The sequence below is a fragment of the Dipodomys ordii genome, unplaced genomic scaffold, assembly GCF_000151885.1.
Source record: "Dipodomys ordii isolate 6190 unplaced genomic scaffold, Dord_2.0 Scaffold116, whole genome shotgun sequence".
In the NCBI taxonomy this organism is placed as follows: domain Eukaryota; kingdom Metazoa; phylum Chordata; class Mammalia; order Rodentia; family Heteromyidae; genus Dipodomys; species Dipodomys ordii.
The window spans coordinates 1441656-1454635 of NW_012267332.1; the positions used below are offsets into that span (position 1 = coordinate 1441656).

At 36.8% G+C, this 12980-nt stretch overlaps 1 protein-coding gene and 1 pseudogene across 2 annotated transcripts in view; both read left to right on the plus strand.

Annotated features, from left to right (window-relative positions):
- Window positions 1-1928, plus strand: part of Cysltr1 (cysteinyl leukotriene receptor 1) — a 31584-nt gene extending 29656 nt beyond the window's left edge. For both annotated transcript variants that reach the window (XM_013028885.1, XM_013028886.1), the window contains one exon: window positions 817-1928. In XM_013028885.1, the coding sequence (XP_012884339.1) occupies window positions 844-1866 (1023 nt within the window). In that variant the 5' untranslated portion in view covers window positions 817-843 and the 3' untranslated portion in view covers window positions 1867-1928. The remainder of the gene's footprint in view (window positions 1-816) is intronic.
- Window positions 1929-6556: 4628 nt separating this feature from the next.
- LOC105995227 lies at window positions 6557-6901 on the plus strand (annotated as a pseudogene).
- Window positions 6902-12980: the final 6079 nt, after the last annotated feature.

A 12980-nucleotide genomic window follows, 5' to 3' on the forward strand; every position in this document is an offset into this window, starting at 1 on the left:
CCTTGAGAACAAGTCTAGAATGAGAGCAAAGATGAACAACTACAAAAATTTCCTCATGCAACAAGTAAGTATATTCCAACAGTGATACCACATCTTATTCAGAGCCTTAAATTGTGGTATAGACTGTTTAAACATATATTACCTTTCTGGATATTTTTCTCATCTTTAAAATGACTAGATCACTTCAGCCATGGTGTTCTGTGGTTCATATATATGGTATTTGTATCTTAAAGTATTTTGTAATTTAAAAATAGGGTAAAACTGGTCACCAATAGCTAGGATTCTAGACACTCAGGATACTGAGATCTGAGGATCACGGTTCAAAGCCAGCCTGGACAGGACAGGAAAGACCATGAGACTCTTATCTCCAATTAAGCACCAAAAGGCCAGAAGTGGATCTGTGGCTCAAACGGTAGAGTGTTAGACTTAAGCACAAATGCTCAGGGACAGCACCCAGGCCCTGAATTCAAGCCCCAGGACAGCACAAAAATAAACAATAAAAAATAGGGTAAAAAGGGGGGAAGGACTAGGAATATGGTGGAGGGGTAAAGTTTTTCAAAGTATAGCAATACCATGATGAAACCCCCTCACACTAAAATTGTTTGTTAATTCAAAAGATTCAAAAACAAGAGGGGAGGGGAGGGGAAGAAGAGGGGGGGAAATATTAATAAATGCCTATAAGATTTGAATGTTCCTCCCAGAGGCAAGATGCAGTGGTGAAAAAGTACACATAGTAACAATATGGAATGAAATATTAATACTTTTATAATTTAAGGTCTAATAAAATCTGACGAGTTTTTTTTCTTTACATTCTAGGCACTGAAAAGATCTTCCTAGGAAAACATGAATGTAGTTGGAAATTTGACAGGATCTTCTGTCAGTGAGAACATATGCCAGGAAACTATTGATGAATTCCGCAACCAAGTATACTCCACCTTATACTCTATGATCTCTGTTGTGGGTTTCTTCGGCAATAGCTTTGTGCTTTATGTCCTCATAAAAACATATCATGAGAAATCAGCCTTCCAAATATACATGATTAATTTAGCTGTAGCAGATCTACTGTGTGTGTGTACACTGCCTCTCCGTGTGGTCTATTATGTCCACAAAGGCATTTGGCTCTTCGGTGATATTTTGTGTCGTCTCAGCACCTATGCCTTGTATGTCAATCTGTACTGTAGCATTTTCTTTATGACAGCCATGAGCTTTTTCCGATGTGTTGCAATTGTTTTCCCTGTCCAGAATATTAGTTTGGTTACCCAGAAAAAAGCCAAGTTTGTGTGTGTTGGCATTTGGATTTTTGTGATTATAACTAGTTCTCCATTTTTAATGTCCAAAACTTACAAAGATGAGAAAAACAATACCAAATGTTTTGAGCCTCCTCAGGACAATCAAGCTAAAAAACATGTCCTGATCTTACATTATGTGTCATTACTCATTGGTTTCATCATCCCTTTTATCATTATAATTGTATGTTACACAATGATCATTTTGACCTTACTAAAAAATTCAATGAAGAAAAATCTTCCAAGTCGTAAAAAGGCAATAGGAATGATTATAGTTGTGACAGCTGCCTTTCTAATAAGCTTCATGCCCTATCATATTCAACGGACCATTCATCTGCATTTTTTACACAATGAAACCAAACCCTGTGAATCAGTCCTTAAAATGCAGAAGTCAGTGGTTATTACCTTGTCTCTAGCTGCATCAAATTGTTGCTTTGACCCTCTCCTGTATTTCTTTTCGGGGGGAAACTTTAGGAGAAGGCTTTCTACATTTAGAAAGCACTCTTTGTCCAGTATGACATATATGCCCAAAAAGAAGGCCTCCTTGCCAGAAAAAGGAGAGGAAATACACAAAGAGTAGTTTAAACCCATTTGCAGTATAAACCAATGAAAAGAATTTCCCCAAAAATATTTCTCCACATCTTCTGTAAGAAAAAAAAATTTCTGTTTAAATAGGGATATAGGTGGCCCCATTGCAACAATGAGATGTACAAGACTTTATGTCAAAAAACAAACTTTACAACTTTGATGGGAGGAAGGGGAGGGATGGGGTAGGTGGGGAAGGGGGGGATGGGAAGGGATGATAAGTGGAAACAAAGGAGGAGGCAACAATGCTTGATAAGAAATGTACTCATTACCTTGCTCATATAATTGTAACTCCTCTGTACAGTATTTTCACAATTAAAAAAGAAAAAAATTCTAATAATTTATAAATACATAACTTCATATACCTATAAATGTATTTCATTTATGAATCCCATTATGAGATATGAGCAACCTAGTATCCCATTATGAAACATATTTTAAGTTAAATGTTCATTTCACAAATATGAGCTAAATTATAAATGGTTGTTTGTTCTCCAGAAGGTGGAAAATATTTGTGGTTTTGTTCTGTGAAACCAAATATGAGGTCAAGGTTTTCCTTCTCCAGTAAAAGCTGCACAAAGGCTAAGAAATAGACCTTTAAATCTAACATTAAAATTAGCAAGTAGTTCTCAATCATCTTAGCATATTCCTTTGCATGCATGCCATCAGATGAGAAGCAGAGATGACCCAGAGCTACATAAAATGTACTGTCAGCCTCTTCCTTTGTAGTACTGACTAGCTAAGGGGGAGCAAGGCCATTTCTTCCAGGAGAGAATGTACAAGTGATTGTACAGCCAAATAGCCATAAAATCTCCATGCAATGTACAATCTGGAAACTGTGGAAGGTCAACTTGATCAAAAGCCATTGTATCTCCAATTTTCTTGTTCCTGCCTCTGGACCTCAAAAGAATAGTGTTTTTGTTGCTCATTGAAATTCCTATAAGGAATTGTCTCCCTACCTGACATATAACCCTTCTTAAGAAGCCAAAATCAATGGATCCCATGTATGAAAAGAAGTAAAAATTTATCTGGAGAGAGTCTACTATTCTACATTCCTATTACTAGAATCAAAATTTACTGCAAAGAATGTCTGAAAAACTTATTGAATATCCATATTACAATTTGTTTAAGAAGCTCATGTATTTATATACAGGCATGCAACCATAAATTGTTGCTCTATGATATGCATTTATGAGTGAAAGTTTATTATAATCTGTATTATTGTTTCATTCTTTGTACTTTTTATTAGTCTGTTGACAAGAGTAGCAAAGATGTGTTTATAGTCATTTTAGATTATGGTGAAAACTTTGTTCTTAAAATAATGAAAAAAAAACTTGGTAATGACTAAAATATACTATGTCAAGCTTTTGCTGAGGTCCAGTTTGTTCCTAGCCTTGGGCTTCCAAATGCACATTATCACAGAAGAAATAAATTCTAGAGTTCAGTGGTAGAGCACTAGCCTTGAGCTGAAGAGCTGAGGGACAGCACCCAGGCCCAGAGTTCAGGCCCCACGACCGGACCCCCCAAAAAAAATTCTAATAGTAAAGAAAAAAGAAAAACTATGAAAGAAGTTCTTTCTGAATCGGTACATTATTCCCAGCTCCTTTCTAGCAGTGGGGGAAAAAATCACAAAACATAAAGAGAATGATAACTGGTACCTATCAGTTTTGTCTAATATACCTAGAACCTGACAGTGAATTTTTATTCTCTGCTGCTTCTCCTTGCTTGAGACAAAGATCAAACACAGTATCTGTCATAAAAGTCAGTCCTTGCTTCTCATTTACTAAGCTTTATGCTATTCAGCATATGGTAGATGAGTACTGCTTTGGAAACCAAAAGACATGGGTATTAACCTGGTCTTTGTTGCTCACTACTTGAGTAACTTTAAGCAAGTGACATAAACTCTGATCCTCAGCTTCATTTGTAAAATGAAGATGATATTTATTACCTTCCTTATTTATGAAACTCAAAACATTTATGAAACTCAAAGAGAACAGGTATGTTCAAGTTTTATCTTAAAATATATAGCAAGATGTAACTTTGAAGTGTTTAGGAATTGTTTTACTACTTAATGCATTTAGGGATAGTTTTGCTACATAAATATACTCATTCAGATTTACTATACCAATTCTCAATTTGGAAAGAGTACAGTTTGAATAGCTAGGCTAGTTAAATTCTATATCATATTAAAGAACTATGTTGTTTGTTTATTCTTACTTTCAGAATTTTGTCATTTCTACTCACAGACACACTCATGCCATATGGAAATATACTATAAAACCTCACTTACCTGCAAACCCACCATAAATTTCTTCTTCTTTTGTTAATTATGCACTTATAAACTATACCATACTGTTTAGAACTTCCCCCAATTTCTTTCCTGAAGTGGAGTGATCCTAGTAGAATTATCAGTTATTTGAAGTAAAGAATTATCTTTAAATGGTATCATACAACATTTAATGAACTGTGTGTGTTTTGCTTTGTTTAAAGTGTTTTATTTGTGCTGATATATTTAATGCTTGCAAGTAAGCTGTATGGTAGATAACATCAATATACCTAGTTTGTTGAATTAGAAACTGAGGCACAAAGCCAGGCAGGCATTGGTGGCTCACGCCTGTAAACCTAGCTATTCAGGAGGCTGAGATCTGAGGATTAAGGTTCAAAGCCAGACAGGGTAGGAAAGTCTTTGATACTCTTATCTCCAACTAACCACCCAAAAACTAGAAGTAGAGCTGTGGCTCAACGTGGTAGAAGGCTAGCCTTGAGCAAAAGAGCTCAGGGACAATGCCCAGCCCCTGAGCTCCACAAATGACAAAAAAAATCTCTGAGGCACAAAAAAGTTTAGTAACTTGCTCATTATCACACAGCTATCACACAAGTATAAGAACCAAGGTTCAAACCTAGACAGTCTGACATGATAGACCATGTTCATTATTTATTGTGCTCCCCTGCAACACCAATATTAGCTGCAAAGTATCATTTACAATATTAGATGCAAAATGTAATTTAAAATTAATAGGTTCTAGAGATGTGCTATGCAATATTAATGCTTATGGTTGACAGTACTGAATTGTGCATTTTTAAGAGGACAGATTAAATGTTTAGAGAGAGAGACAGAAAGAGGAAACAACATTTTAATGATTATTCACCATAAAACTAGCTTTAATTAAATTACATGTTTAAAAATTTTAGCATGTTTGTCATTCTTAGTGGAAATGTAATACTCTGGTAGCACTAACATACCACAGTCTTCATACACATTCCTTTGGTTACTGACAGTCCTTTCAAACCTCATCAGTTATCCAACCTATTTTCATTATATAATTAACTTTTGTAGGGGGGGTTAGCCAACATTACTTCTGCATTTTTAAAAAAATCATATTTGATGGGAAGGGATGAGAAGGGGAAACAACGAGGAGGCAATAATGCTTGATAAGAAATGTACTCATTATCTTGCCCATGTAATTGTAACTCCTCTGTACGGTATTCTCACAATAAAAAAATCATATTTGATCTTAAGGGAAAATTCTGTATTTTAGTTTTCAGAATAAAGATAAATTGTTTTGTGTGTTTATCTCAGACTGTAAACTTCAATTATAAAATCTGGATTTTTAGCTCCAGGCACATGATTTTTGTCTTTTCAATTTTATTTGTCTTTTTAAGGTAATTGTATATGTACCTCTTACTAATACTTTAGTGTCTCCAATTGTGGAAAGTTCTAAAACTTGAATGGTGGGATTAGATCTAAGATCAGTGTAAATTTGTGGACCCTTGTAGTGAGCTCCAGAGCACTAAGGGTAGGGAAAAGAAGCACATTTACATTCTGTTCCACTTCATGTAAGCCCTCTGGGTTGGATTGGTTTGGCCTGATATGAAAATAGCAAAACATTTCTGAGAGGACAGATCCAATTTTCTTTGCTCTATCTCAGAACTCTGTTACTCTAGATAAAACACAATTTTAAGTCCTCATTCATCTGCACCAAATATAATCCCTTCTTAAAATCAGTTTTACAATAATACTAAATCAAAAGAATATGTTATTATTCTAAATCAGAAAATTATAACAAATCTTCTCAAAGAAAATTAGGTCAGACACTTGCTCATGACATTTGAATTTATGACTACATGGATCTGACCTTAACAAGTTTCTCTTGAGAGCTAGTCATTTGATCTAGGAAATGTTTTGCATGTCACTAGTGCTGTCTTAGAAATTTGACACAACTAAATCATCCTAATGGAAAACTATTGTTTGGCACAGAAAGTGATATAATTGGCTATTCAAAGGGAAATATAAAGTAAGTGTTTGTTCCTCCATTTCACTGCTCTGTAGGGAAACAAAAATTTCTATATTTCTTCCTGGATATCCATGACTGATTGAGTTTAATGTGTTTTTTTTTAATTTTTACCTTCTTAAATGGAAAGATTAGTGGTTTCTTGAAGACATGGACAGATATTTAAATTAAAAATTAGAAACTACTATCTTTTATATCATTAAAAAGAGAGAAAGTTTCCTTCTTTCTACAACTTTGGAAATGAGTAAAACAAATTAATAGCAAATTCTAGTCTCCCTTTTAAGAGCAACTTAATGGTGGGACAAAGGGTGAACTAATTCAGCAGTGATACTCACTAGACACTATGTTGGAAATGAACTATCAACTTGAGGGGAGGGGAGTTAGGAGGGAAATAAACAGGGAGAAAATGAAGGAAGGGGTAACACTGTTCAAAAAGAAATGTAGCTCTTCTTCAGCTTTTGTTCACCATCGTGGTTACTGTGCCTTCCAGAGCTTCCCATCATGTCTTCTCACAAGACTTTCAGAATCAAGCTGTTTCTGGCTAAGAAACAAAAGCAAAATCGCCCCATTCCCCAGTGGATTAGGATGAAAACTGGTAACAAAATCAGGTACAACTCCAAGAGAAGACACCGGAGGAGAACCAAGCTGGTTCTGTAGGGAATTGCTTCAGATGCCCACATATTTATGCTCTACCATGAACCAGTCAAGCTGAAACATCAAAACTGCCTGGACTGACAGTTGGGTATTTTTTTTTGGGGGGGTCCGGTCGTGGGGCCTGAACTCTGGGCATGGGTGCTGTCCCTCAGCTCTTCAGCTCAAGGCTAGCACTCTACCACTTGAGCCACAGCGCCACTTCCGGCTTTTTTCTTTTTGCTTATGTGGTGCTGAGGAATCGAACCCAGGGCCTCAGGCATGCAAGGCAAGCGCTCTACCACTGAGCCACCTTCCAGCCCCCAGTTGGGTATTTTTTAATTGATTTTTCTTTGGTTATTTTAATAATGGCACAGTAATAAACATGTAATAAAAATTACTTTTAAAAAAAAGAAATGTACTCAATACCTGACTTATGGAACCCCTCTGTACATCACTTTTACAATGGAAGGAAGGAAGCAAGCAAGCAAGGAAGGGAGGTAAATAAGGGAGGAAGGAAGGAAGGAAGTAAAAAAGGAAGGAAGGAAAAAGGAAGGAAGGAAGAAAGGAAGAAAACATAGAAAGACTTAAAACAACTAACAAAGTAAAACGTGATGCTAGGAGAAAGTGACTCATGCAACTTATGGAGCTGAAAAATGAGGTATATAGTTCAAAGCCAGCCTAGGCAGAAAAGTCCATGAGACTAGTGGACAAGAGGTAGATTGATAGCCTTGAGGGGAAAAAAAGAAGGAAAGAAAAGAAAAAGGAGAAAAGAAAAGAAGAAAAGGGAAAACAGGAAAGTCTGTCCCCTTTCACTATTCCACAAAGGATTTTTACTGGACAAGGTTATAATAGGCCAGGTGCTGGTGGCTCACACCTGTAATCCTAGCTATTCAGAAGGCTGAGATCTTAGGATCCCAGTTCAGAGCCAGCCCAGGCAGGAAAGTCCATGAGACTCCTATCTCCTATAAACCACCAGAAAACAAGAAGTGGCATTATGTCTCAAGTGGTAGAGCACTAGCCTTGAGCTGAAGAGCTGAGGGACAGCGCCCAGGCCCAGAGTTCAAGCCCCACGACTGACCAAAAAAAAAGGTTATAATAGCTTAGCATAAGATTTATCTCTTTATTCCATACAGAAGGAACTTTCATCATTGCTAAAATGGTGCCAAACAACTCTTTATACTTATCTTTTTAACTTAAATCAAACTATCAAATCTAATGTTTTAAATCTAATTGTAAGAGCATTCCAGAGCAAGTCCTATAGCCCTGTAGGGCTTGATTTCTCACTCTGTACCTTTGTCTACCATGTTATTCCTTAGCATATGTGTAACCTATTTTAGAAGGGGAAATTCATGTTTTAATATTTTCAGAATTTGAGAGAAACTTAAAATGTCTTGCTTCAAGAGAATTAGAAGCTAATGTGTTAATAGAAACAAAATGACCCTTTTTCAAGATTTAAAGAAGATGCAAGTCCTTTTTTTTGGGGGGGGTCCGTTTATGGAGCCTGAACTCTGGGCCTGGGCGCAGTCCCTCAGCTCAAGGCTAGTACTCTACCACTTGAGCCACAGCGCCATTTCCGGCTTTTTTTCTGCTTATGTGGTGCTGAGGAATCGAACCCAGGGCCTCATGCAAGCAAGGCAAGCCCTCTACCACTGAGCCACCTTCCCAGCCCAGATTGGAAGTTCTTATATGTGTGTTCACCTCATTAGAAAATCTCATGGAGTACCTTGGAATGTTTGAAAGGAGAAGCACAAATTGACACAGGAAGCATATGTACCCATGTACACTAAATAAAATGAACAGACAGATTATAGGAAATTCTAGTGTTTGTGTAATCTTCTATCTGGTAAATTCCACTACTTATCAATCTTAGAATATCTATTTGATTTCCTTGCTACAAAGGCAAGATCTAGCTAACCAAGTAGGAATATTTACCTGCCTGGCTATTCCATTTTTTACTATAAATCATTCAACTAACTTTCTGGTTTCATTCTCTTCTGAGTTTGGTCAACATGAGCCTGAAGCCTCATTTCTATATCTTCTCCCTCAGCTCCAACCCAGCCCTAATCAAGATACATTTACAAAAGATTACAAATCAGTATAGAGTGAAATCACTTGCACTACTATGCTCATTGCTGCACTATTCACCATAGGTAAGGTATGGAAATAGTCCAGATGCTCCTCAATGGATGAAGGAATGAAGAAGATGTGATATATAATAATATTTTACTCATTCATAGAAAGAATAACATTACATCATTTGCTAAGAAATATGGACCTGGGAAAACTATGTTAAGTGAAGAAAGTCAGGCTGTGAAGAAAAAAAATAACATTTTTTGAAGGGCAATTTCTTTCTTTCTTTCTTTCTTTCTTTTTTTTGGTTGGTCATGGGGGTGGAACTCTGGGCCTGGGCCCTGTCCCTCAGCTCTTCAGCTCAAGGCCAGCGCTCTACCACTTGAGCCACAGCACCACTTTCAATTTTTCTGGTTGTTAATTAGAGATAAGAGTCTCACAGACTTTCCTGTCCAGGCTGCTTTGAACCACAGTCCTCAGATCTCACACCCTGAGTAGCTAGGAATACAGGAGTGAGCCACCGGTGCCTGGCTGAAGAGTAACTTCTTTGCACAGCTATTTAAGGACAATAAAATAATTTTTAAAGCCTGAAGAGCTTTGGCTCAATTGGTAGAACACTAGCTTTGAATGAAAAAGCTAAGGGACAGTGCCCAGATCCTGAGCTCCAGTACTGGTACGCACACACACACAAGTCTTTTGATAACATATTTTCATTGTTAATAAAATATAAAATGAAAAGTATCCTTAAGCCCATTATCTACAAATAATCACTATCTATATTGACATTTTTATAAATGAGCTGCTTTTCTATTCTTACATGTGTACATATAGGCTTTTCAAAGTAGATACATTATACATGGAAATTATAGCCTAATTTTTATATTAAACCATTTGAATGCCATGCTACATATTTACAAACACTTCTATAACATCACTTCTCATGGATATGTCATAATTTATCAAATTGATTTAATGTAATTGGGTACTTGGAGAGTGTCCTATCATGTGCTACATCAAATAATACTATAATGAACATAGTTGTATATATTCCTCTATACATGTGAAATTATTTCCTTAGATCAAGACATAATTCTGAAATTTTAGAGTCAAAATGTTTTTACCCTTTGGAAAGTGCTTAGTAAATTTCTGGGTAAGATCATTTTACTCACAATTTTGCCATAAAGAATGAAATGATGATTTTAGCACGGAAATAGATGGAACTGGAAATCATTGTGTTAAGTGAAGTAAGCCAAGTTCAGAAAAGTAGATTTCATATTTCTCTCTTATATAGATGCTAGACCTAAAACGTAAGCATTTATATAAAAACACAGGGATATATATGCATGCACACACAGATACAGATGTATGTATAAAACATGTTTGTAATTCTGAGATCTTTTTCAGTTTTATTGTTACTATAAAGGTAATATACAGATCCTTACAGTTACATAAATTGGGTTAAAGTGTACATTTCTTTTTAGACAATGTCACCCTTCCCTCACTCTCTTCTAGTTTTTCCTTCCCATCCTCACCCACAGTTGTATAGTTTATTTTCAACATAGTGTCTAGTGAGTACCACTGTTGCATGTATTCACTCTTTGTCCCTCCATTTCTATCTTTCCCCCTCCCACTTACACTCCCAAAGGCAGATAAAAAAACAAACAACAAAAAGAAGAGAAAATGAAAATAGCAACAAAGAAAAAAACCTCTTGTTTCCATTTCTTGGAGTTCATTTAGATAACCATTATTTTGTATGATCAGATGCACATAGGCATTGAACCTTTGTGTTCCTCTCCTAAGAGGTCTCAATTGTGAGATTTTTAAGGAGATTAGAGGCAAGGAGGAAAAGAGAACATTAGAGGGTGAACCATCTATAGTACATTGCATCTATGAATAAAGGTAACAAAATGAAATTTCCTGAAATATATTGACTATTCAGGGATAGTGAAAGTGAGAGTAAAGGGAGGGTTCAATATGATTAAAGTACTAATATGTAAAATACCATGTTGACACATCTTTAGCTGTTTAGGGTACACCTAAAAACTGAAGGCCAGGCTCCAGTGGCTCACACCTGTAATCCTAGCTACTCAAGAGGCTGAAATCTGATGGTTGTGGTTCAAAGCCAGCCCTGGCAGGAAAGTCCATGAAACTCTTATCTCCAATTAACCACCAGGAAACCCAAAGTGGCGCTGTGGCTCAAGAGCGCTAGCCTTGAGCTGAAGAGCTCAGGGACAGTGCTCAGGCTCAGAGTTCAAGCCTCACAACAAACCAAAAAAGTAAAAACTGAATGCCAAAAATGTAAAACAGGTCCTCTCTGAAATTGCAGTACTAGTGGGAAGGGGGAGGGTGAACTAAAAGAATGAAGGAGGGATATTTCATATGCATGCATGAAAATGGAAAAATGTATCTTGTTATGATTGTTTGGGACCAGGGGAAAGATGGTGAGGGACAGAGTTGGAAAGGGTGAGTCTAATCAAGGTATATTGTATGTGTATATTGACATATCAAAATGAAACCCCCTTACACAACTAAGTGATGTTAATAAAAAATATGAAAAAAAGAATTTCTACTAGAGGAAAAAACAATGCTTTATCTTCTCGATGGATTTGCTATACTGTCTTGTAACTTTTTGCCTTTGGAAAAAGTATGGTGAGCTATGAGTATTATTAAAACAATATTTTTACTGGACAGCTTTCATCATCTCTATTTGGCAAAGTGGTCTAACCTATAGATTTGGTGACAGTAGCATAATTCTAAGAGCCAGTCTGTGATTTCTCTATTGTTTTTAACTCTTCCCACCTGACAAATCTTTTCTCTTTTTTTTTTGTTTTTTTTTTTATTGTGAAAATACTGTATAGAGGGGTTACAATTACATGGGCAAGATAATGAGTACATTTTTTATCAAGCATTGTAGCCTCCTCCTTTGTTTCCCCTTCCCATCCCTTCCCATCTCCCACTCCCCCACCCCCACCTTGTAAAAATACCATAGAGAGAGGTTACAATTACATGAGCAAGGTAATGAGTACATTTCTTATCAAGCATTGTTGCCTCCTCCTTTGTTTTGCCTTCCCATCCCTGCCCTCCCATCTCTGCCCCCCAAAAAACTTTCTTCTTTTTTATTTTTTTGTCAGCTGTAGGGCTTGAACTCTGGGCTTGGGCGCTATCCCTGCACCTTTCCCCCTTGATGGTTCCCTGTGTTCAGTGACAGTCTCAGTTAAGCTAATTATATGTCTGCGTCTTTCAAGAAGCCACACTTAAAATATGTGCCATCTACCATGTCAGCTCTGCTAGATCCAAGTGTCACTAACCTCTCTCCCAAGCTGCCTATGGCCAAAAATAGCTTTACTGGTAACTTACTGGGATGTTAGATTACTCTTGGCTCTCAGAGTAGGAAAACAGGCCTTGGCATCAGGGCAGTAATGTTATAAATTAGAATGCTGTAGTGACCTGACAAGTAGTTGATGGGAGGAAAGGGGGAATATGGCTTTCCTTCTTTGTCCCTGATACATCTTTCCTGCCCATTGAAGGCTCACCTAATGTGAGACTACTGTTTTCTCCTTCACAACATTCTGCTCTTATGTTAATATGTAAGCCATTTAGAAACTGTTCTTTCTTTTTTAAATAAGTTTTTTATTGTGAAAATACCATACGGAGGGGTTACAATTACATGAGCAAGGTAATAGGTACATTTCTTATCAAGCATTGTTGCCTCCTCCTTTGTTTTTCCTCTACCATCCCTGCCCTCCCACCTACATGACTACACTCCTCCCCCCAAAGTTGTAGAGTTCGTTTTTCAACATAGTATCTTGTACATCTCATTGTTGCAATGGGTCCACCTGTATCCCTATTTAAACAATTTGTTTTTTTCCCTTTTCACCCCAAACTATACCAACATCGAATACAGTGAAAACAGGGGTTATACCATGGGGGAGGGACATACAAAGCAACAAAACAATCACCTTATAAATGTTAGAAACAATAGCAAGAAAGAAAAAACACTTGTGTCCTTATCTTGGGGTTCATTTCACCTAACATCATCTTATCTGACCTTTTCTGCTTGTCTCAGATATATACTAGTTATTGCAAATAAAGGAAACCACGGGACCTATGTTTC